Source organism: Camellia sinensis, chromosome 11 (assembly GCF_055761805.1).
Source record: "Camellia sinensis isolate YWXY chromosome 11, ASM5576180v1, whole genome shotgun sequence".
NCBI classification, from domain to species: domain Eukaryota; kingdom Viridiplantae; phylum Streptophyta; class Magnoliopsida; order Ericales; family Theaceae; genus Camellia; species Camellia sinensis.
The window spans coordinates 37,135,912-37,162,201 of NC_138971.1; the positions used below are offsets into that span (position 1 = coordinate 37,135,912).

Genomic DNA, 26,290 nt, shown 5'->3' on the forward strand with positions numbered 1-26,290 from the left:
GGTGGTTTTGTATAGTTGGGTCTTACGAAGTGTGGTTTTGGACTTATTTTCTTTTGTGGATTTTATTGATTCTTTACATGTCTAAATGTAGGTTGGAGTGGGGCTGGTTGTGGCTGTATTTGTAGCATCATCTTGATGCCCTTTTTCTAATAAAATGGTTACTCTTTAATTATCAAAAAAAAAAAAAAGAAAGAAAGAACTGAAGCATAAAGTTCCATTTTTTATCAATGTGTCAGATTGACAGAATAATCTACGTTTATGTTGCTGGTGGTCTTGGTACAATAATTCTTTGCACTAATTAAATTTGAATCATCACTAGAGCATATGGCTAAAGTGATTTGTTGAATGGTACTGACATTGGTTGTGTGTAAATGCCATTGACAGTGCTGAATAGCACCTAGAAAGGAGTCAACTGGCCACTTTTGACTGGAGTTTTTGTTTGTTTGTTTGTGTGTTTGTTTTGTTTTGTGTGTTTAATTCTTGTCCTTGATAACAAGTAATGAAACGACAGAGAACAAAAATTGTTACAATGCAAGAGATGAGGAGTTAGACTTTATTCTCTGTTCCCCTCTCTCTCTCTGTCTACATATATATATATATATGGTGATGTTGACTAGTTTTTTTTATAATACTGTTTAAGTACCCCAGTAATAAAATAAAGTCAGTAGTATTGACATTCTTTTCTTCAAATCGCAATTGACACAGTTCAATTTTTATTTAATTAGTGATGAACCCTAAATTTGGTCAATGCTTATAAATTGTTTTATTGTTTTGTGCATGATTGCCGACTGATATTTTGTAGGGAAATGGCACTTGAAGGTTTATTTCCTGGTGAAGGTCAAAGGGGAGCTGTTGGTGACTATAACAATCTTAAATACCCAAAACTTGAAGATATGCTAGATTATATTCTTAAACAGCAGCCAGCATTACTAGAGGCCACAGAAATGAGGGAGACAAAGCTTCTTTTCCCTTCAAAAACATATGTGGCTATGATCAAATTTCTGTTGAAATGCTTTGAGGCAGATGCAGAACAATACAGGACAGTAGAAAGAATTCTGGAGTATTGGCCTTCAGTGGAGAATATGTGTTTGCTACTGGAACATGCTATGGCATATGAAGGCTCTGTTGAGTTGCATTCAAATGCCTCCAAGGCACTAATCACAATTGGAACTTATTTTCAAGAGGTTATTTCAGGGATTTCTTTTGCTTTCTTGTTTAGTTTGTATCTCCTAGTTGTGTCTTCCTTTTTAATGGATCATTTTCATCTAGATGATAGCATCACGTTATGCCATGAAAATTTCATGGTTAAAGCAATTTTTGGGTCACATGGATTTCGATACCCGTGACGCTATAGCACGTTTACTTGGAATTGCTTCCCATGCTCTTCCTGCTTCCCATAGCTTATTTTTATCAAATTAATTAAGTCATTTTTGCCTCATAAGTTGTAAGTAGAAGTTGCGGCAAACACTCTGGCTAAACTCCCAAAATAAAAGGAATACCATAAGCACCCCCAGAAGTTTCTCCAAATGGGGCCAACAAATATATGCGGTCTAAGAAACACATACACTGACACCAGGGGAAGCAATTTTGAAGGGGAAAAAATGAAGGATACAAACATGGTGGGGACACATGAAAAAGGTATATTTTTGTAAAATTTTATCTGCTATGTATATGGATATAAATTTAGGGCACAGTGATACAAGTGGCATTAATGTGTATGTGAGTGTATACTTTTTTTCCCTACTTTTTTCTTTTGTTTTCATATATTTTATTTTACCCCAAATCAACTGTATAAAATTATACAAAAAAACACAAAGGTGTCGTAAGGCGTGTTTTAGTCACTTGACACATGTATCCTTGAAGTGTTCCCAACATGACTTGCAAAAAATAATAGTTAAAATAATTGACACACCACATGGCATACCGACGTGTAGACATTTGTCCACTGCTTGTCGGTATCCGATGTGTCGGACATGGACAATGTATCCATTTTGGACTGTGTGCTTTCTAATATGTGGTTGCTTAACTGTTTAGATATCATAATTCATTGTTTAGCTTTGGCTGTTCTCTCGTATTACCTACGCTCCTAACATGTTTATTCATGTCCTCGTGGCTCTCACAATTGATTCTCAAACGATTGGAAATATTGAGTCTTAGGATTGTGTATGGATTAACTTGTAAGCACATACAGACCTCATAGGCTGTTGTGCCTGTGTGCTTCAATTATTGGATGTGTACGTGTCAAATATGCATCTGGAAATGTCTTATTAATGTGAATTTTCTTTAAAATTAGTCTCTCAAACATAATGACATGCTGCAAACAAAGGATGGGCAATTGTGTCTGTCTTTTGATTCGACATGCTTGGGATCATACACATCAGATTTGTTTAGGTTCTGTTGAATTCACCCATGTGTGGTGATCATCCAAGTCAAGTTTGGTTGGCAACAATGGGAAGGCAACCAACCAAAGTCCACCTTGGCGGCCACCAACCATCTTGAAGAGTCAAGAATGGAGGCTGCCCAAAGGCTCTCCCACCTACTCCCTCACCTATAAATGGAGGTTGAGAGGAGAGAGCAAAGTGTGAGCAAACCGTGAGACAACAAAGAGAGTGAGAGATGTGAGGCGGAGAGACCGTCTCCCTCGGTGTGAGCGAGGGAGACGGGTGAGTGGCTGAGTGAGGAGAGTGTGAGCTCCTCCTCTATTGTAATCTTTCTGTAATCTCCTCATTGGTATAGTGATAACCGGTTACTCTCCCGTGGACGTAGGCATTGGGCCGAACCACGTAAAATATTGTGTCTCCTTGTGTGTGGGTGTGTTTTTCTGCTTGTTTTGATTTCTATAAGGTCTTGGGCGGGATCCCAGATCCCAACAAGTGGTATCAGAGCCTCGTCGGTGGCGTTTCGGAACAAAAACAGCGTGTTGTCCGAAACTGCCCAGAAATCAAGTTGCTCGAAATCCGATTTTGAGCATACCAGGAGCAAGGGCTCGAGAAGAGGAGTCCAACCATATAAAGCAGACACCCAGAGGAGTTGGCACGCGCCCCCACGCGCCTCCTGAAGAAGGCGCGTGGGGCCCAGTCTCGGCACGCGCCTCCACGCGCCGTGAAGGCAGCCGGCGCGTCGGCCCAGTCGCAGGCACGCGCCCCACGCGCTGATGAAGGAAGAAGACGAGTGGGGGGAGGCGCGTGTATGGCACGCGCGTGCCACGTCAGCAGCCACGTCAGCAGCCACGTCAGCTGCCACGTCATCCGCAGGAGGAAGAATCCTGTGTTTCGCGGCGAAGGTACAGCCGCAGATCTGAGGCGTACAAAATGTTTTGGCTAGATCGAAGCCATTTGGAGTCCGTTTTTGGTGATCCAATAGTGGTTTCCGACTATTTGGAGTATTCCGGACACATCCGTACGGTCAGATTTTGGAGATGGAGTTTCCGTAAAAAGAAGGCAGATTAAAGTGGCAGACGGCGTCAGGGGCAGTGGACGGAATATTCTGTTGGAACACGGAATATTCCCTGAACTTCTGAAAATTGCAATTTGGCCCAACATTTTCAGAAAATTGTGGTGTGGCCCAGCTTTCGGGGATAGTTTTCAGTGAGGTCCCTGGAAATGCAGTGAAGGTTGGTCCTAGCTAAACGGACCGCTCCGGACGCAACCGCGAGGTCAGAATAGTGAAATTCTGAACGGTTTGGAAAGATTGTCAAAACATGGGTGTTTGCCATCTTCAATACTCGAAGGAAGGTTGCCGGATATTGTGGAACGCTGCGGATTCACTGAAGAGGTTAGAATGGACAGATTCTGACCCGATTGGACAACCAGATACAGATTGAGATAGATCATTGAAGACCAGAGGAGATCAGGCTTGATCAAATGGCAGATCGAGGGAGATCAGGATTGGTCAGGGGCGATCAGAGGATTGCAGACATGATTATCTCAAGATCAAAGGTCTAGGAAAGTTCTGTCAAAAAGACACTGTCTAAGGAGACTGGTTCTTAAGTGGGACCGGTTGTGACCCCACCAGTCTTTCCTGGGAACTTTCCTGGTTGTTGAGGTGATCGGAGGATCTGGTTCAATCAAAAGAGAAGACCATTCATCGACGGATAGATGATTTGGCAACCAGTACAGGCTCAGGGAAATACTGTGGCTGTTGGAGCTACTGTATACGAGAAGGTACTAATGGTATGTGGACATGTAGAACAATAGTTGCAGAGGAGCATACTAAGCGCAGATGTACAATTGCAGACGTGCAACAGTGCAAGGGTACGCTAGAGTGTCGTACAGAGGCGCGAGAAGAGTGTGCAGCAGCGGGTTGTTGACAGTTCACAGGAACTTCCAGACAGAGAAATTGAGACAGGTAAAACGCAAGAGTGCGTGCCAAGGAGTGGCAAGTCTTATTTCTCTATGGTGGTTTCTTTAGTTCCATGGCAGCAGATGATAGAGTTGATGCAGATCTCTCAAGCAAGCTTGACGCAGGGAGACCAGAAGCCATGGGTGCGAGCACTATGCACGGAGTTGCATAGTGGTAACTTGTACAGACCGGTGGAAGTTGTCTTGACAGAAGGGCTAACTGTCAAACATCAGTACGGACAAGTGAGACAGAACCGAACATCAGGGATTGCAGCACAGACAACAAGCGTATGTGAAAACGCCAGGAGGTTGTTCAGAAGTGCAGAAGGGCAAAGGCTGGTTGTTCAGAAATAAGCTCCGAGCAAGGAAACTTGAGGATGTTGATGTGTCAAACTCTGAAGTTTTCTAGTTGCTCCAGTGTTCATCATGCAAGGAGTTGCATGATAGTCAAGGGCATCCAAACAGGGGGTGCAGGACATCCAATCAGGGGGTGTCGGATATTTTGGTTGCGCAAGTTCAAGGATAGCAGGTATAGACATCCGAGACAGGAAGCATGGAAGAGATCTGTGGGAGATAGGAGCAGTGGCTCTCTCCAAATCAGAGAGTGGTGTGAGTTGAGTTGAGGATGTCGGATTCCCTCCTCCTCTTGTATCTCTGGTGTTTTATCTCTAGCTTCAGGGGATGCAGCGTCTCAGTGAAGAGATGCAGACTATGTTGAATTTGGGCGTGACAAGATTAGCAGCAGTGTGTGCAGTGGATCACCTCACATGGGTTGAGGGGGTGATTTGTTGAATTCACCCATGTGTGGTGATCATCCAAGTCAAGTTTGGTTGGCAACAATGGGAAGGCAACCAACCAAAGTCCACCTTGGCGGCCACCAACCATCTTGAAGAGTCAAGAATGGAGGCTGCCCAAAGGCTCTCCCACCTACTCCCTCACCTATAAATGGAGGTTGAGAGGAGAGAGCAAAGTGTGAGCAAACCGTGAGACAACAAAGAGAGTGAGAGATGTGAGGCGGAGAGACCGTCTCCCTCGGTGTGAGCGAGGGAGACGGGTGAGTGGCTGAGTGAGGAGAGTGTGAGCTCCTCCTCTATTGTAATCTTTCTGTAATCTCCTCATTGGTATAGTGATAACCGGTTACTCTCCCGTGGACGTAGGCATTGGGCCGAACCACGTAAAATATTGTGTCTCCTTGTGTGTGGGTGTGTTTTTCTGCTTGTTTTGATTTCTATAAGGTCTTGGGCGGGATCCCAGATCCCAACAGGTTCCTCATCCTCTATTCTCAATCTCTATTGTAAAGAAAGAGGTGGAAACACCAGAACTGAAAAATGGTGCAGTCAAAGCTATTCAAGATCTCTATGATGTCGTGCGCCTTGATGTCCTTAATCTCAACATGAGGTTGGTTCAACTGGCTAATCTCTTTCTTGCACTAGTATATTATGCAATTATTCTGCAGCTCTCTTTATACAACTTTCCATGTATGCATTTTTGTTAGAGAACACTATGAGACTTGGAATATGTTGTCAAAAGCAAGGAATGAAGGTCGTCTATTTATCAACTTAAACTGGCCACGAGATGCTGAATTGGTATGCTTGATGCACATTCAGTCATTTATTACTTTGACTTTGAGGTATAGTAATTCTCAAAAAATTGCAGAGAGCACAAGTAAAATGATTGTATTCCCTTTTTGAGTATCAAAGACTCAGCGGCAAATATTCCCAAGAATCTTGAGGCTAGGCGAAGGTTGGAATTCTTCACAAATTCCTTCTTCATGGATATGCCCCCTGCCAAACCAGTCCGTGAGATGTTGTCCTTCAGGTAATATCTTTTGTTTGATGCACTATTTTGGCTTTGTTTTTTTAACACCCTTTGATAGTAAGTTTGTTGTTATTTCCATTTCTTTGTTTTATGTAGTGTGTTCACGCCATATTATTCTGAGTCTGTTCTGTATAGCATGGATGAACTTCTAAAGAAAAATGAAGATGGGATATCAATTTTATTTTACCTCCAGAAGATATATCCAGGTATACTCAATTATACTGCACTTCGTTGGAAGTTGTATCTGCTTTCTGTCATGTAGAACTTTAGTGACCAAATGGGAGAAGTATGTTTGTTCATATCATCTATTTGTCATTCTTAGCATCTATGTTGATGACTGTTAGAAGCATAAATACATTCCTTCACTTGGGCTTACACTCGGAAATTATTTTTAGAGACTTCCATCTGTCTCAAATATTGGCTTGAGTCTGAGTTGTGCAACTTTCATATATAGATCAGCTTTGATGGTTTTTATTGATTTTTTATTTTATTTTTTATATTAGTACTACTTTGGTTTTTGGTAGATGTTGTTAGTGTATGGGGTGGTCTTCCATCCTGCATACATTGGATGTACTTGGGTTTTGTCCCTTTTGGTGCATTTAGAGTGGATTGTTTTACGTGGTAAAAGGAATTCTCTTATATAAATATTTTGGAAGCTTCTCAACAATACATCGTTGAATTTTAACTAGACATTGGAATTGCTCCTATAATCCTATTTCTCTCTCCTCAAATTTTCAAACCAAAAAAATTCATCCAAAAAAGAAAATGATGTTTTTGAACTTGTCATTGTTTTTGTTTTCAGAAATATGAAAAATAGAAATACAACCTGTAACGCCCTCAAAATTAACCCATTATATATATCATTGACATTCATTATTTAAAGATGACAATCTATTAATTCATTCATCAGAGTATTACAAAATAAAGCATTACAAATATCATCGAATAAAATGCCCTACAGGCTTACATCTTCCCAAGCCAACACTTGGATACAAAAATATGAGTTCTAACTCAATACAAGAAAAGCCCTAGGCTTGAATGTTTACATGTACTAATAATTTAAGACAGTTAACTAAAAGTAGTCTTCTTCAATCCAGAAGCCAAACCCTCCCAAGCTAATTCCTTGGAGGTAGTTTATCACCTGGACCTGAAAATGATGTTCCCATAAAGGGTGAGCCACAGCCCAGTAGAAATATACTAAACCACATATAAGCAATGAATAAAGCAATAGCATTCAACAGATGGTTAACCAAGATAATCAATTACTTTATTTTACAGTCTCATGACACTATTGTCTAAGATACGTTTTACTTTCCAATTTTATCAACATGGCTCAGAACCTGGCCAAACTTACAACAGTGAATCACATATATCATATTCACATCCTTCCAATATCAACAAACAAATGAGACTCAAGCTCAAATCAAACACTTCATACTTCCAGATTGATACACATTTTAGTGCTGTATCAATAAAACACTTCTATATAAATAAGCACACATAAAAGTGATGCTAATGGAGTCCATCCCCTATCTCCTCCCAAACAAAATCCGATTTAGAGGTCCATCCCCTATCTTCCCCTAAACCGTGGAGTACATCCCCTATCTCCTCCCACACACAAACAATGTATGCAAATGCAATGCTCAATCAATACACGTATTTTCTGTATCAATGCCACAGTCAAAATTAATGACTTAACCAATGTGATTAGTTCCAGTTATTCCTAATCCACATGCAATGTCTACAACAATCATGACTATCCTCCACCGATAGCCCAAAACAGTTATTTCTAAACTGAAAATAACTATGTCCACAATTCAATAGACAAATGATTCAAATTATCCAATTATGCCATTTAATCAATGAATTCCCCAATTCCATGAATTTAACCATCTTTTCCCAATTCCATGAATTACTTATACAAATCAATTCAATAATTCAACTAAGGTTTTTCCCAAAATTTACCAAAGTATTCCCAACATATTAAAATACCAAAACTTAGAACATAACCTATAAAATGGAGTAGGAAATCCCTACCTCAAAGAAAACAACCCAAAAGGTGAAGAAAGAGATGAGTGCCCAAATACCAAAGTGCTCCAAATCGCCAAATGCTCAGATTAAATGGTAGCCCTTGCCTCACTCTATCTTTTTAATGAAGGATCTAGGGTAGAAACACACCCTAAGTGGATCAAATCTAAGAAAGAAGGTGAGTAGGGAGAGAGAGAAGTCGGACCTAGGGTTTGAAATCAAAAGAAAATGAAAAAGACTGATCAAATCCCACTGCTGTGTATATAAACTGGACAGGCTCGCTCGAGCGAAGACTTGGTCGCTCGAGCGACCAGACACAGAGAAACTACGCTCGAGCCAAGGAAGCCTTGCTCGAGCCAACAACTCAAATGCTCGCTTGAGCGAAAGAAAGCTCGGTCGAGCGAAGAACTCAAACCCTCAGGTCTGAACCCAGACACACGCTCGAGCGAATGAACTATAGCTCGAGCGAAGGATGAACTAACTCGCTCGAGCGAAGAAAAGCTCGCTCGAGCCAAGAATGCACAGCTACAGGTCCAAATCAAACACTACCTCTCGCTCGAGCGAACAACTCCTCGCTCGAGCGAAGAACCAAAAACCTGGACAGCAACTCTTGGTTTCTAAACCCAACCAACCTGAAACAAACCTGCCCAACACATCCTATAATTCCAAATGAGAAAATAAGGAATAACAACAACAACCATTATACAATGACAGAATCTACGGAACAGTCCGGATACAATAATTAAATGGGAAAAGACCGGGGTCGCTATAACCTCCCCCCCTTCAAAGAATTTCGTCCCCGAAATTAGGCACAAATTTGAAAACAGGTTTTTTTTTTTTTTTTTCTCAATACCCAAAGATAGTATATAACAATAATAAACAACTTGACCCAATACTGGTCACTTTATCTCTTTATCAAGAGGCATCCCACAATATATATAAAACAACATATATTTCAACCTGCACCACTGTTATGCATTATTCCTTTCAATGTTAACAATTTCCATATCATATTCAACTGCATGATATATATACCACATCCAACAATGTAATCAACATATACAATGTTACACTAATCTTTCTATAATGAAACAAGTTTCAAGATACACCTATTTACCAAAACATACTCAATGTTTTACAACTTAAGACATATGTAAAGCTCTTAAGTTCAACAATATAACAGAATCTAATTATAAGATTTCAAATCAACAAACATGTCCGGATATTTCTCGCGGACTTCCAATTCACGTTCCCAAGTGGCTTCCTCCATTCCGTGGTGTTTCCACAAAACTTTGACCAAAGGGATGGTCTTGCCTCGCAAAACTTGATCCCGCCTATCCAAGACTCGAATCGGTCTCTCCTCATATGAAACATCCTCATCAACTACTAAATCGGCCCAATCCAACACATGTGATGGATCCGGCTCATACTTCCGAAGCATACTCACATGAAACACGTCATGTACTCCGGACAACTGCGGCGGCAAAGCTAAACGATAAGCAGCCTCGCCAATCCTCTCAAGGATCTCAAACGGACCAATAAATCGAGGGGACAACTTCCCACTCTTCCCAAACCTCATCAAACCCCGTCTAGGTGATATCTTCAGAAAGACATGATCACCCACCTCAAACACCAAAGGTCTCCTCCTACGGTCGGCGTACGATTTCTGACGACTCTGTGCTGTAACAAGCCTTTTACGGATAAGCTCAACTTTCTCCGTCGTTTCCCTCACCAACTCTGGACCCAACAGAGGTGCATCACCCACCTCGGCCCAACACACAGGAGATCTACACGGTCGGCCATACAAGGCCTCAAATGGTGCCATACCGATACTAGACTGAAAACTGTTGTTGTAGGCAAACTCCACCAACGGTAAGTGCCTCTCCCACGACCCACTAAAGTCAAGAACACAACCCCGAAGCATATCCTCAAGTATCTGAATAGTACGCTCGGACTGTCCATCAGTCTGAGGATGATAAGCCGTGCTAAAGGTCAACATAGTGCCTAAGGCACTCTGCAAACTCTGCCACGACCTGGCAGTAAAACGAGGATCTCTATCTGAGACGATCGTCACTGGGACTCCGTGCAATCTCACTATGTCCCGAATATACAAGTCGGCAAGATGATCTACCGAATCTCTCACACGCATAGAAATAAAGTGCGCCGACTTAGTCAACCGATCTACAACCACCCAAATAGCATCACTACCCCGCTGAGTCCTCGGAAGACCCACAACGAAGTCCATAGTGACGTGTTCCCACTTCCACTCAGCAATAGGCAAGGGTTGCAATAAACCCGCTGGCCTCTGATGCTCGGCCTTCACTTGCTGGCAAGTAAGGCACTTAGATACGAAAGCTGCTACATCTCTCTTCATACCCCGCCACCAAAACTGGCGACTCAAATCCCGATACATCTTAGTGCCTCCTGGATGCACCGCAAGGCGTGAATGATGAAACTCTCGGAGTACCTCCTCTCGGCAAGACTCCGGCACAAACAGACGGTCACGGTATCTCACACTCAGGTCGGAAAATACCATCAAACCCTTCTCAACCTTCCCACCGGAAATCTTCTCACGGAGAGATTCTACCTCAAAGTCACCTCTCTGAGCCTCTAACACTCGAGTCACAAGTGAAGGCTGTGCAATAACAGAAAACAAGGCCGCAGCCTCAACGGATTCGCCCATAAGTAAATCAAACTCTCCAAGTGCACCCAACATCTCCCACTCTCGGATGGCTATGCTAGCTATGTCACCAACAGGTTTCCTGCTAAGGGCATCGGCCACCACATTGGCCTTTCCCGGATGATAATGCAACTCAAAGTCATAATCCTCTATGAACTCCATCCACCTCCTCTGCCTCAAGTTTAAGTCTTTCTGTGTAAATAAATACTTCAAACTCTTATGATCCGAGAACACCTCGAATTTCTCACCATAAAGATAATGCCTCCAAATCTTCAAGGCAAATATCACAGCTGCTAACTCTAGATCATGTGTAGGGTAATTCTGCTCGTGAATTTTCAACTGACGAGAGCCATAGGCAACTACTTTCCCTTCTTGCATTAACACACAACCCAGACCCTCTCGTGAGGCGTCACAATAGACTGCATAACCCAACCCTCTCTCTGGAATAATCAATACTGGAGCGGTAGTCAGTCTGACTTTCAACTCCTGAAACGACTTTTCACAAGTCTCACTCCATACAAATTTGACTCCCTTCCGAGTCAGTCTAGTCAACGGTGATGCTAACCTGGAGAAATCTTTCACAAACCGACGGTAATACCCAGCTAATCCCAGAAAACTGCGGATCTCAAATACACTCTTAGGCTGTGCCCAATCCTGCACTGCCTCTACCTTGGATGTATCAACAGACACTTCTTCACCGGATACCACATGGCCTAAGAATTTGACTTCCCTCAGCCAGAACTCACACTTCCCAAACTTGGCATACAGCCTATGGGCTCTAAGTAACTCAAGCACCATCCTCAAGTGTGCCTCGTGCTCCTCCTCAGAAGGCGAATAGATAAGGATGTCGTCTACAAAAACGACTACAAACCGATCCAAGAATTCCCGGAAGATCCGGTTCATCAAATCCATAAAAACTGCCGGTGCATTGGTGAGCCCGAATGGCATCACCAAAAACTCATAATGGCCATACCGCGTACGGAATGTCGTCTTCGGAATATCCTCTACCCTGACCCTCAACTGGTGGTAACCCGATCTCAAGTCTATCTTAGAGAAACAACGGGAACCCTTCAACTGGTCAAACAGATCATCTATACGAGGCATAGGATACTTATTCTTAACCGTAGCCCGATTCAATTTCCGATAATCTATACAAAGTCTCAAAGCACCATCTTTCTTTTTAACAAAGAGGGCCGGTGCTCCCCACGGCGAAACACTAGGGCGTATAAAACCCTTGTCTAGTAACTCCTGGAGTTGGATCTTCAACTTAACTAACTCGGCTGGGGCAAAACGATAAGGTGCCATAGAAATCGGCGCCGTGCCGGGCACCAGGTCAATAGAGAACTCAGTCTCTCGATGCGGTGGCAAACCAACAAGTTCCTCGGGAAAGACGTCCGAGTACTCACAAACCACCCTTGGCAACTCAATCTGAGTCTCAACATCCTCATAAATCGAAAGGTTAGCAAGTACACCACTAAGCTCACTCCGTCCTCGCGGAACATACCCCGGTGGCAGCACATCACCAACCCGGTCCCCCAGAAAATGAAAATACTCTCCGCTCACAGTACAACAAGTGACCCTCTGACGGTAGCAATCAATAACTGCCTGGTATGACGATAACCAGTCCATACCCAAAATAACATCGAAACCCCTCATAGGCATAACTACAAAGGAAAATGGGATTCTATGATAATCAACCTCTATATCACAACCCCTAACGCCTTGTTTCAAAATCAATTCACCCCCAAGAGGTGATACTACACATATAGGAGATGCTAACTGTGCTAACTCCAACTCCAAAACAGATGCAAATGCAGCAGACACAAAGGAATGAGATGCACCCGTATCAATCAAAACATTAGCAACCGAGTTGCAAAACAAGAAGGTACCTCTCACAACTGATGGAGTCGGTACAAGATCCTGCGCGGTAACAGCGTACACGCGCCCAGACGACCTCTGATCAACCTGCTCAACCCTAGGAGCATAACATTGCTGCACCGACTGAGACGATGAAGCCCCCTGATTGGCCTTTGAGGCCTGACCCGACTGAGCTGGCTGCTGACCCTGAATCGGCCTCAAACCAGATGCACCAGGTGTGCCACCCAACTGTGGGCAATACCTCTTCATGTGCCCTGGCTGACCACACTGATAACACGAGAGTGGCTGACCTCTACCCTGACTCTGGCTCTGAGATCGAGCCGAAGAAGATGCTGCTCTCTGAACTCCTCCCCTTTGAGGACAAACTGGAGACTTGTGGCCCTGCTGGCCACACTTGAAACAGGTAATGTCTCCCTGACTGCCTTTCCCCGAACTAGCACTCGGTACAGGAAAAGTCGATCTCGAAAAGCTACCCTGAGACTGCTGGGGATTAAAACCCTTCTGTCTCCTACCATCACTCTGACTATCCTGACTCCTCTTGGAGCCCTTCTGCCCTTCCTCCTCCTCCTGCATCATGATCTCCATATGGGCTGCAGCATCAACCATACGCCCATAATCCCGAATCATAGTTCCCCCAACTCTCAGCTTGAGGCCACGCCTCAACTTCTTCTCAAACTCAATACAACGGCGTTCCTCAGACGCCACCAACTCAGGTGCAAACCTGGACAAACTAGTAAATGCAGCCTCAAATTCGGCCACTGAAGAACTCGCCTGCTTAAGCTGACAAAACTGGTCTCGCAGCTTCTCCCTGACTGCCGGAGATAAAAACTTCTCCTGGAATGCATTCACAAAAGCCTCCCACGTACCTCCTATACGCCCCTTAGTAAACTTCCACCACTGACCCGCATCCCCCTTCAACTGGAAAGATGCCAAGGTCACTTTCAACCCCTCGTCTTCGATGCCAAGCATCTCAAACGTCTTCGTTGTCTGTTCGAGCCATTCATCTGCCTTAAGTGGCTCTTTAGGATCACCCACAAATTCATCCGGATTGGACCGGAAAAACTCCCTCTTCAGAAAGGAAGGTCCTGCATCCGCAATACCAGCCTGAGCTTGATTCTCAGCTCTAAGAATGCCCACTGACTCCCTGAATGCCCCTGCTATCTCTCGGGCTAGAGCGCCCATAGCCTGCTGGCCTACTGGCTCGGCCACATTGGCCTGGCCAATTCCCTCTTGAACTGCCGGAATCTCCTCTGGCACAGGCACCTCCTGCCTACCCGGCCTACCACGCCTACCGCGTCCTCGTCCTTGTCCTGACATCCTAATAAAGGAAACAAAGACATTAGCACATTAATAAATGTGCCGAAGCTAAACACTCGCGTCCTAATTCAATGGACAACAATAATTCATTCCACGTAAGCACATAATCACATAAGCACCTACGAATTTCATTCCCGGATAATGATAGTCCCAATGCGTTACTATAGTTCCGGTTGGAAGCAGCAGTGATCAAGTGCCTTTCCAACAAGACTACAAGAAACTCAAGGGTCCAATCAACATCCTAGAAACTACATTCCATACCCACATAATCACATAAACACGTTATCACATAAGCATATAACATTACACTAAGTCTCTATCAAACGAGACGAACCCAATGTGATACTAATCACTTCCCACGTACCCAAAGTATTCAAACCCGGTACGCTCTGATACCAAGTTGTAACGCCCTCAAAATTAACCCATTATATATATCATTGACATTCATTATTTAAAGATGACAATCTATTAATTCATTCATCAGAGTATTACAAAATAAAGCATTACAAATATCATCGAATAAAATGCCCTACAGGCTTACATCTTCCCAAGCCAACACTTGGATACAAAAATATGAGTTCTAACTCAATACAAGAAAAGCCCTAGGCTTGAATGTTTACATGTACTAATAATTTAAGACAGTTAACTAAAAGTAGTCTTCTTCAATCCAGAAGCCAAACCCTCCCAAGCTAATTCCTTGGAGGTAGTTTATCACCTGGACCTGAAAATGATGTTCCCATAAAGGGTGAGCCACAGCCCAGTAGAAATATACTAAACCACATATAAGCAATGAATAAAGCAATAGCATTCAACAGATGGTTAACCAAGATAATCAATTACTTTATTTTACAGTCTCATGACACTATTGTCTAAGATACGTTTTACTTTCCAATTTTATCAACATGGCTCAGAACCTGGCCAAACTTACAACAGTGAATCACATATATCATATTCACATCCTTCCAATATCAACAAACAAATGAGACTCAAGCTCAAATCAAACACTTCATACTTCCAGATTGATACACATTTTAGTGCTGTATCAATAAAACACTTCTATATAAATAAGCACACATAAAAGTGATGCTAATGGAGTCCATCCCCTATCTCCTCCCAAACAAAATCCGGTTTAGAGGTCCATCCCCTATCTTCCCCTAAACCGTGGAGTACATCCCCTATCTCCTCCCACACACAAACAATGTATGCAAATGCAATGCTCAATCAATACACGTATTTTCTGTATCAATGCCACAGTCAAAATTAATGACTTAACCAATGTGATTAGTTCCAGTTATTCCTAATCCACATGCAATGTCTACAACAATCATGACTATCCTCCACCGATAGCCCAAAACAGTTATTTCTAAACTGAAAATAACTATGTCCACAATTCAATAGACAAATGATTCAAATTATCCAATTATGCCATTTAATCAATGAATTCCCCAATTCCATGAATTTAACCATCTTTTCCCAATTCCATGAATTACTTATACAAATCAATTCAATAATTCAACTAAGGTTTTTCCCAAAATTTACCAAAGTATTCCCAACATATTAAAATACCAAAACTTAGAACATAACCTATAAAATGGAGTAGGAAATCCCTACCTCAAAGAAAACAACCCAAAAGGTGAAGAAAGAGATGAGTGCCCAAATACCAAAGTGCTCCAAATCGCCAAATGCTCAGATTAAATGGTAGCCCTTGCCTCACTCTATCTTTTTAATGAAGGATCTAGGGTAGAAACACACCCTAAGTGGATCAAATCTAAGAAAGAAGGTGAGTAGGGAGAGAGAGAAGTCGGACCTAGGGTTTGGAATCAAAAGAAAATGAAAAAGACTGATCAAATCCCACTGCTGTGTATATAAACTGGACAGGCTCGCTCGAGCGAAGACTTGGTCGCTCGAGCGACCAGACACAGAGAAACTACGCTCGAGCCAAGGAAGCCTTGCTCGAGCCAACAACTCAAATGCTCGCTCGAGCGAAAGAAAGCTCGGTCGAGCGAAGAACTCAAACCCTCAGGTCTGAACCCAGACACACGCTCGAGCGAAGGAACTATAGCTCGAGCGAAGGATGAACTAACTCGCTCGAGCGAAGAAAAGCTCGCTCGAGCCAAGAATGCACAGCTACAGGTCCAAATCAAACACTACCTCTCGCTCGAGCGAACAACTCCTCGCTCGAGCGAAGAACCAAAAACCTGGACAGCAACTCTTGGTTTCTAAACCAAACCAACCTGAAACAAACCTGCCCAACACATCCTATAATTCCAAATGAGAAAATAAGGAATAACAACAACAACCATTATACAATGACAGAATCTACGGAACAGTCCGGATACAATAATTAAATGGGAAAAGACCGGGGTCGCTATACAACCAAACATGTCCTATGTTTTTTCTCTTTCTTGAGAGGGAGGTTGCGGCATTGAGATGGCTCATGTTAGGCTTATGTTTAACCTGAACTTGGCATGTGTTGATGTTTTCTTTCCTTTAGCTTGAATAAATTCCCTACAGAGCCCAGAGTAAGTTTTGGCATGGTTTTTCAATATGTAGTACACTTAAGAGTTTTGATGGTGATTGTTAATTGAACTGGTTTGGATTACTAATATGCATCGTTATTGGAAGAAAGATTTGAATGGGTGATTCATATTATTATTTTTCCATTGTTATGTTTTTATGTTGGGTACGTTATCAAAAAGAAGATTGCGTGTTTTTTTTTGTTTTTAATAAATTTTCTCTACTAATATATTTCCTCACACATAGAAAAACATAATAAACTCTAGTCAAAGGTTTAAAACATTTTATTAGTGTGATGTGGTCTATGAAGCACCGACACTTCAAAACAAGTGCAATATCCGTGTCGCACACACAGACACTTTAGGGACACACCACATGGCGTGTCCCCTTATTTAATTAATTTATTTTTAGGGGACACACTGGGGACACTTCGAGAACACATTAGGGATATGCCAAGTTGTCTTTTTCCCCATTTTATTTAGTGCTTTTGATGAATGTTGAATGTTTATTATTATTTTTCTTAGATTTAAATACATAATAGACCATCCATTAAAAAAGATATAAACTGTAAGTGTTAATTTAAAAACGTTTTTTTTTTTAAAAAAAAAGAAAAGAATTAAAGTTAGTTTTTGTTAATATCGATTGTTTGTGGATGTAATATTAATCTACATGGCAAATAAAAATATATGAAAACATATTTTATTGTCGTGTCTCCGCTGTGTCCGTGCCCCTATTTTTTTGAAATCGCCGTGTCCGCATCCGTGTCCATGCTTCTTAGGATGTGGTGCTAGCTATTATGATTATTTGAAAATTTTGCGTATTTTCTGCGTTGTGCACTGCTACATTATTTTTTGTACCGTAAATCTTGCCTATATGATTTACTGGCTTTTCAGGGTCCTCAAACTAATGTGTGTAATCTGAACTCTACTCTTCACACTCTTTGCTTAATGTGGTAAAATGATATTGCTCTTCATTGCAGATGAGTGGCAGAATTTTCTTGCTCGGATTGGCCGCGATGAAAATGCAATTGACTCAGAACTTTTTGACAATCCCAGTGATATCCTTGAACTTCAGTTTTGGGCTTCGTACCGAGGACAAACTTTAGCTAGAACTGGTAAATGCTTTCTATTTTTGCGATTTTTCTTCACTTAATCTTATTATTGATTTGATAATAGTCAAAAAAGTATATCTTATAATTAGGATGAGGTGTTCTTTTGGAAAAAGCAGAGAAAACACAAGGAAATGCAATTAAACATCCAGGTCACCTTGAAGCTCAAGTGGGCTAAAAAACATTCCTTAACAGCATGCAGATGTTCCCTTCTGGCTGGAGCTTATGCTTCCTCATTATCTGATCTGAGAATTTATGTGTCCCTTATTTTTGCCAAAATCGACATTTATTATTCTAAAACCTAACAATAATTATTTGAGAAAACCAACCCTTCTATGTACTGCTTGATACTGAATCCAGTACTCGCTGGTCTAAGTGAAATCAAATGTAATTTCTCCATTATTGTCTCTATTGGGTCTATTAAAACGCCCTCTAACTTCTCCATTATTGTCTGCATTGACCCAATTATATTGTCATTAATTATTTTTATTTTGTTATTTTCAGATATTTTCGCAGTAGTAGTTTGTTTCTTGTGGAATGCAGGCGTGTAAAGATTATTACTAACTTTTGTTTTTGTAACCCACGGAAGAATCATAACGAAAACTTTTTTTTTTGATTTACGTTATTTAGATTTGTGAACAACATTATGTATATATTATGCAACATTATGTAGTGGGATTATTTTGCTGATGTATTGTTGTGAATGGAAGAATATTTTAATTATGGATGAATTTTTATTTATATACTGGACTTTGTATACTATTATGTAATTATCGATTTTTTTTTTAGTTATTTTTCATTTAATACAAGTCATTTTTATATTTTTAATAATTTTATTATAAGTTTTTTTTTTTTTTGAGACGGCACCACACACAGTCTCAAAAAGAAAAATAGAACCAGGGTTTTTTGTGACAGCAGTAATGCTGTAGCAAAAGATAGGGGAATTGGATGAAAAGGAAGACCTTTAGCGACGGTGTTATTTGCCGTCGCCAATAGTACTTTATCGACAGCATCAGGTGCTATCTCGAATAACCCTTTAGCGACGGTATTTTTGCCGTCGCAAATAACCCTTTTAACGACGACAACACAGTGCCGTCTCAAAAAAACTCAGATTTTCACGCGTTAATGTCGACAGTATTTTTTCGTCGCAAAAAGGCATTTTTGCCGTCGCAAAAAAAAGGCGACGGTGTTATACCGTCGCTAAAACCTTTTGCAACCTCTTTTGTTGCGACCCCCCACTTGTCGTCGCAAAAGGCCAGTTATCATCGCAAAAAACCTTTTGAGACGGCATTTTGCCGTCGCAAAAAAGCAATTTTTTTGTAGTGAAAGCAAGTTATAATATATATGTTTTTTTATTTGTGTTGTCGATACTTTTGTTTTGTTTTAAATACAAAAATTTAAGTTCTTGAATTATCAAAAGTTATTAGTATTGTTGGAGGATGTTTTATGTTTTTTTGTAAAGAATGTTTGGTTGACAATTGTTACAGGGTACATATATATTATTATTCGTATGCTTTTGTGATTGTGAATGTGGATGTGGATATATTTTATTTTAGAAAATATTAGTAATTTGTATAGGGAATGAAGTAATGAAATATATATTTATTTATGAAAATAATTTTATTGCGACAATAACAAATCGTCATTAATGTAATCATCATTTCTTTACATTTTATTAGTGACGGGTTAACTTGTCACATACACATATTAGTTCAAATCTTAGCGATGGTTTAAATTATTGCAAATACGATATTAATTTAATTCCAATTTTGTGGCGATGTTTCAGACCGTCACTAATAACACTTTTCGTGACATCAAATACCGTCTCTAAAAAAAATTTTGGAGACAGCAATCAAAATCGTTGCCAAAATGGAAGTTTTTTCCTTTTTTTATGTCAGGTTAAACTATCGTAAAAACCATCAAAAGTTTCGATATTAAGGCAAATATTATTCTAGAGAGAGAAAATGAGAGACCCAAAAATTCAAAACGGAGAAGTAAAAAGAAATTTAGAGAGAGCATAGAGAGAGATCATATGCTTTGTATTGCTTTGCTTCGGGTGTGTTTACAAGTGAGGAGCTCTTGCCTTTATATCGGCAAGGCTGCCAACTTCTTAAGCCAATGAGGATGAGCCAAGTGTCCCACATGTTGCAACAAAATATTCTATCGATCTGCATGATCCTCGCAGATTGTATGCAAGTTGTCAAGTAGACAACTTACAAAACTTATTAACAAACTAACCCAAAACAAAAAATTTATTACAAATTAGTCATTTAATTTTAACATTTTGTAGTTGCAGAGTTCGACGTTCTGGAAAAGCAGCATTCCATATTTCATTTCACGCAATTAAGATCTACATATCTCTCTTGTGTTTGTACACATATGTGTCTAGAGACAACTCTTTTTTCTTTTTTTTCTTTTTTTTTTTTTTTGTTGTGAAAATTCTAGTCTAGCCTAGCTGCCACCTGATCAAAATTCTAAGTTCACATTTGAAGAAATGCCCAAAAACCAATCTAGTTCAAAGTTGAGCTTAACTTGCCAGGAAATGTAGAACAAATCGTTATCTTTTGTAGCTCATCTTACCTTCCAAAGAGGATATTCAGACTGACTTTGCTTTTTGGACCCTTCGTGCAAAAACTTCTCTTGAGATGACATTTCTGATATGCTATCATTATTTTCATTGACAGACCGCTGCTGAATCTTGTCATGATCGTCATTGTCATCCTTCAACTTTTTACTATTCTTACGATAATATGGTACCACTCATTGGTACAATGAAATTTATGAAGCCATACAATGAAATTTGAAATCCAATAATTCATTAAACAGTTGTCTCAATGCCCGTCTCAATGCCCTTTTGCATTTGAATAACCTTCATTCACTAATTTTGTAAGTTTTTATGTAAAAATTTATGAAGTTTAGATGTAGCCATTAAGGAAAATAGATCATTGTTTGGTTCCGGTGACATGACAACTTCAAAATTCGACATTTCAAAGATGCTTGCTATTGACTCAAATGGCTTATTCAAGAAGATAAATTTCTACATTCTGACCATATGCGAAAAAGAAATGGGCCCTTCAAGTCCATGGACATCCAAATAGGCCATAAGACAATAAATTGCACTTCTGATGCCAACACTTTCTATTATTTATCTATTTATCTATTTCTTTTGGCAAAGAGCACTGCTGAGACTAGCAGAGACCAATTCAGAAATTCAATCATTCATAACACAGATTGCTCGTGCAAGTTTTGGAGAACAGAAAGGGAAAAAAAAAGGTCCAAAAGACACAAGTTTATGCTCTCAATCCAGCTTGATCCATTGTTTCACTGCAAATATTCTGACGATCCCATGATATCAAAATTTTGTTTCGATAGTTAGTCATTTAGATGCAATAATACTTCAATAGGGCCGCTAATCATGAATACGAATAAACATTTCTGTAACCATTTTAATAGACAAGAAAACTGCAAGGGATATTTTAGAAAGCCTTGTAAATCAATCCTACGCATCATGTTTAAATTCTTAATTCACAAATAACATATGATTCATGACAAAGCAAACCATGGCCCCATGAGAGCTCCAACGCCGTAAGTCAAAAGTAAGCCCCATCAATATAATTCTGCTCGTCAACTTCCAGATATTAAACTATATTCTGAAAATGGAAGTTAAAAACCAAAATATCTAAATATAACAACCAAAACCCCCCATATAATTAGAATCATTTGAGTTTTGAAAACAAATAAAACTTTATATCCGGGATTTTATCATGAAAATGACTTGCCTTGTAGGATTATAAATAGTATTTTCCATCAGATGATAACTAAAGTTATTTTACAGATATCGCACGAGATATTTAGGCACTGGCATTTCACAGAAGAAAATATAAGCATGCTCACAATTCATATATACTCTATGTATCGTACTAACTAGGATATTCACCATTCATGAGATGGAAAACAATAGTATGACCCAGATTACGACCATATAACAGAGGTACAACCAATATTCTGAAAATTACGAAGCTACCCTTGACTCCTTGAACCTAATGAAACAAAAATGAATGTGTTTAGCAGCAGAAATGCTACTAAAAGCAACTCTAAACTTCAATGGTTGGGATAGTTTGCAATTTGTTAACATCCTTATTCTTCTTGGAAGCTTAAAATTCATCTGGATTTTGATCCTCCAACGTCCTAGTTTTCAAAATCAAGATCGTGGTGTTGCTTTGGTGTGTTTTTGTATCTACAATATCTATTTTAACTAATTTATCTTTCAAATCATCATGGTGATCTCCATTAGGAGCATAAATGGGAGGTCAAACACAAGGCAATGGTTGCAGCAACAAAGTTTGAACCATGGGGAGGCTGAAACTTAAATTCATTGCTTCCGATCCCTTTATGTTACTTAAGATTCTTAAGCATCAATGGAAGCCTTTTAAGGATCGAGTGATTCCAATCCAAAGAATCGTCTTCTACTTCCAAAGAACTTATCCTCAAAGCATGTTCTTTCATAACTAGAAATTATTTGGAAGCATCAAATTTTGATCTGAATGTGTTCAGCAACCGAAATATTACTGAAAGCAACCCTCAACTTATTCCGTTAAACAATGCCAAAACATGTGGCATGTTGAATTACAGATTTTCCCCATTTCTCCTCCCCAAACCCCACATTTAAAAAATTAAATAAAAACCTTAACCTTGAGTTAAGTTATGCCAAAGTATTGGGATTTTGAAACTCCAGGCTTGCATCTATGAAGGCATAATTTCTTCTAGGATTATAAATTGATACGCAGACACATGTGTTCCACCATGTCAGTGCTCTACTATTTTTGTCGAACACATACACAACACCCATTGTGGAGTGTCTATGCTAGGTAACAAGTATGAAAGCCAACCATGTAAAACTTACAATATTTTAACCTTGTAAATGAAAGGATGGGAAAATGCAACAGGAGCGGTTTTATTATAGCCTGTGGAAGATAATAGACCTTTTGGTGCTGGTGGCTACAGAGTCGCCTCCTGCTCGAGCAGTGCGTAAGAGGCACCACGCAAGCACTCAAGAAGATCACACGTAAACTCCTTTATTGAGAATGCCGCCTCTCCAGCCTCTTCCAACACAAAACATTACAATCTTCCAAATGCTTGAGCAATTCGACAAGTTTGAATCATGACACAATATACTAGGAGAAAGGTGAATCATTGTGATTACATTTACATGGAATTTTTTTTTTTTTTAACCAATTGATTTTCTAGTATTAATTGAAACATAAATTTCTTGTAGGGTGTTGCTATGGGCAATTTGCCATCTTTAAGCATAAAAATAAAAATAAAATAAATAAATAATTATCATGGTCAAAGTTGCTATAAAACCAGTCAATCCTAGATACAATAGCAACTTCTTGCAATTATAGTTTTTTCAGATTATATATTGTATATTATCACCAACCTCGATGTAGATGTTGTGTGGAGAGCCTAGGGAAAATTCAACAATATCAAGATAGTTGATAGTTTCGAATATAAAGTAGAAGAATCATACAAATTATGCAAATCCAAAAGACAAAAATGATCACACGATACCAAGATTTATGCATTCACAAGATACCAAGATTTTTCTTTTGTTATTTCATGACTCTCGTTAACGGAGTTGACTTTTGAGGACATCGGTGGAAGCCGGTGTTATATTTTGTCAAACTAATAGGCCAGCTACAATTTAAGCAAATTGTTAGAGGGGGCAAATGTAATTTGTTTAAATTTTAGCCAGAGTCAACATTTTGGATGCCACAAAGTTTTTTCTGATCGAACTCCATCTTCAGAACACAAACTTGAGAGAGATAGCACCGAAACGGGGCTATGGAAGCAGTAAACAATTGTGCCTTGGAGAAACTGATCAAAAAAATGGATGAGTATGCGAGAGAAGAAGCCAAAGAAAGAGAAAGACAAAGACAAAGAGAAAGAATGATAGAGAGATGGAAACAGAGAGAGGGATTAGGGAGGGAGATGGGTGACAATTATTGTGTCTTGGAGAAACTGAATCATCTAATGATCAGTAAGGCGTGCAGTTGGACCGCAGATCAGATTGATCACATCGACTCCTTTTACAATAGGCCAAGATTCCTAGCAATCATTCTCAAGGATATGGACGAGAAGCAGCAGCAGCAGCATGAGCGGAACCATGAAGCTAAAAACCTGCAGATGCAAATTTATTATGTGATCTGCAAGACAAGACAACTTATCCATTTTTTTGATGCTCATTTTCCAGGGCAGAGGGACATCAACAACAACGGTGACAGTTTTTTTTGATATTTTATTTGGCATAAATATCATGGAAGAGATTAAGACGATCGAGGCAAAAGTGCTGCAGTTTTATGACCAGATAAATCAGATCCAACTCCTCCTACAAGATGATAAAGATTTCAATGATGGAGTCCATTCGTCAATGTCAATGTCGATAGAGAACATAACCATGGTAAATGAAGAAATTACAGTGGGCTTTGATGATGAGGCGTTGACTATAAAAGAGCTACTTGCTGGAGGGAAGAAGCAGCTACAAATGATATCAATTGTTGGGATGCCTGGACTCGGTAAGACAACTTTAGCCACAAAACTGTACAATGATCCTTACATCACACACTACTTTCATATTCGTGCATGGACCTATGCTTCTCAATTACCCAGAAAAACAGATATGTTGTTGGACATTTTACGCTCTGTTAATGTCGTCTTTACCGATGAAATTGAAAACATGACCAATGAGAAGCTAGGCAAAAAGTTGTACAAGCAATTAAAAGGCAAGAGATATCTCATTGTCATTGATGATTTATGGGATATTGGTGTCTGGGTCGATCTTAAAATGTATTTCCCCAATGACAACAATGGAAGTAGAGTTATGTTCACTAGTCGCCTCAAAGAGTTGGCTATGCATGCCTCACCTGATTGCCATCCTCATTGTCTACGTTTTCTCACAGAAGAAGAGAGTTGGGAGTTATTACAATGGAAGGCGTTTCAAAATGAAAGTGGCCCTCCAGTACTGATTGAAATTGGGAAGCAAATAATGAAAAAATGTGAAGGGCTTCCACTTGTAATTGTTGTAATGGCAGGACTTCTTGCAAAGGACAACAAGGCACAAGAGTCGTGGGAACAAGTTGCCCAAAGTGTAAGCTGATACATTGTTAGTGGTCCAAATCAGTACTTGGACACACTAGCACTGAGTTACAATCACTTGCCTCGTCACTTGAAACCTTGCTTTCTCTATTTAGGAGCATTTCAAGAAGACCAAGAAATCCCGGTGCAGGAGTTAATTTGGTTATGGATAGCTGAGGGGTTTATACAAAAAATTGGGCAGAAAAGCTTGGAGGAAGTAGCAGAGGATTACTTAATGGATCTAATTCAGAGAAGTCTGGTAATTGTTGCTCAAAAAAGGTTTGATGGTCGAATTAAAGCATGTCGTATGCATGATTTGTTGCGTGATTTATGCTTGAAGAAAGCCAGTGAAATCAATTTCCTGCGGTGGATTCACAATTATAAAGATGGTTCTCCTTCTTCTTCAAGTAATTACGAAACAAATAACCAACGTCGCCTGTGCATCCATTCTTACTTCGCACCAAGATTTGGTGATTGGCTCTTAGAACCTTATTCCCCAACAGTTGTTCAATCATTGTTGTGCTTCAGAAATGAGTTTCAGGAAAAAATTAGTGGCGGCGACAATCTGTTTGGTGATATGTGCTCGTTGATTTGTTGGACCTTCAAACTTCTTAGAGTGTTGGAAATATGCTATAACAATGCCTTCTTTCCAAGAGAATTAACACAACTTGTTAATTTGAGGTATTTGACAATTAATTTGAAATATTCCTGTGAATTACCGCCATCAATATCCAATCTCTCAAACCTAGAAACACTTACTATTATTTCTACACAATGGTGCAAGTTTATTTTTCCATGTAATGTTTGGAAGATTACAAAGTTGAGGCATCTTTATGCTTAGGGAAGAGCAAACTATCATGTGTCATTATGTTCTGAAGAAGCAGTAGTGGATCACAGCCAACCCTCTATATTAGAAAACCTACGAACCATTGCAAACTTCAACCCTTGTGGATCTATTCAGGATTTATTGGCAAGAACTCCGTATCTTACGAAGTTGGGAATTTGTGGACATCTGTTGTCATCAGATTCAGAGAATTTGATGTTTCCTAATCTACAATTTTTAAGTCACCTTGAGACTTTGAAGCTACACAACAATATTTTGCCCAGATACCCAAGTACTCTCGGAGAGGTCAAGTTTCCTGCAAATATTAAAAGGCTAACCTTGAAATCTACAAGGCTCAAGTGGGAGGAGATATCAGTCCTTGGGATGCTGTTACCCAGCCTAGAGCTTCTCAAATTAGAATGTAATGCTGCCTGGGGATCGCAATGGGCAACAACTGATGGTGGGTTTCCTCGACTCAAATTCTTGAGACTGAGGAGCCTCAATGTCAAGCAATGGATCACCTGCTTTAGTCACTTTCCAAGCCTTCAACACTTGTCGTTGGAAGATTGTCAAAATCTCGAGGAAATACCATCTAGTTTGGGGGATATACTCATCTGCAGCTAATTGAGGTAACCTTTTGTCATTTC

At 40.0% G+C, this 26,290-nt stretch overlaps 2 protein-coding genes across 2 annotated transcripts; both read left to right on the forward strand.

The window, feature by feature from the left end:
• The first annotated feature begins 614 nt into the window (after positions 1–614).
• On the forward strand, positions 615–17,747 carry LOC114300937 (callose synthase 9-like). The gene is given in 7 exon segments (XM_082893731.1): positions 615–1,184; positions 5,641–5,738; positions 5,836–5,926; positions 5,997–6,026; positions 6,028–6,158; positions 6,255–6,364; positions 17,558–17,747. Coding segments are annotated over 7 exon segments (1,011 nt in total). The 5' UTR covers positions 615–806; the 3' UTR covers positions 17,731–17,747.
• A 6,255-nt stretch (positions 17,748–24,002) lies between these two features.
• Positions 24,003–26,267, forward strand: LOC114300936 (putative late blight resistance protein homolog R1B-23). Its single transcript, XM_028245813.2, has 3 exons — positions 24,003–24,833; positions 25,023–25,079; positions 25,662–26,267. Exons 1-3 carry the CDS (start codon positions 24,003–24,005, stop codon positions 26,265–26,267), a joined length of 1,494 nt encoding a protein of 497 aa, XP_028101614.2.
• Positions 26,268–26,290: the final 23 nt, after the last annotated feature.

Bases quoted from the DNA above. Each gene is read 5' to 3' on its own strand.
- LOC114300936 (XM_028245813.2), top strand. From the start codon at position 24,003: ATGGAAGAGATTAAGACGATCGAGGCAAAAGTGCTGCAGTTTTATGAC. The intron at 24,834-25,022 runs GTAAGCTGATAC...AAAATTGGGCAG, and splicing joins GGGAACAAGTTGCCCAAAGT to AAAAGCTTGGAGGAAGTAGC. The intron at 25,080-25,661 runs GTAATTGTTGCT...CTTTATGCTTAG, and splicing joins ATCTAATTCAGAGAAGTCTG to GGAAGAGCAAACTATCATGT.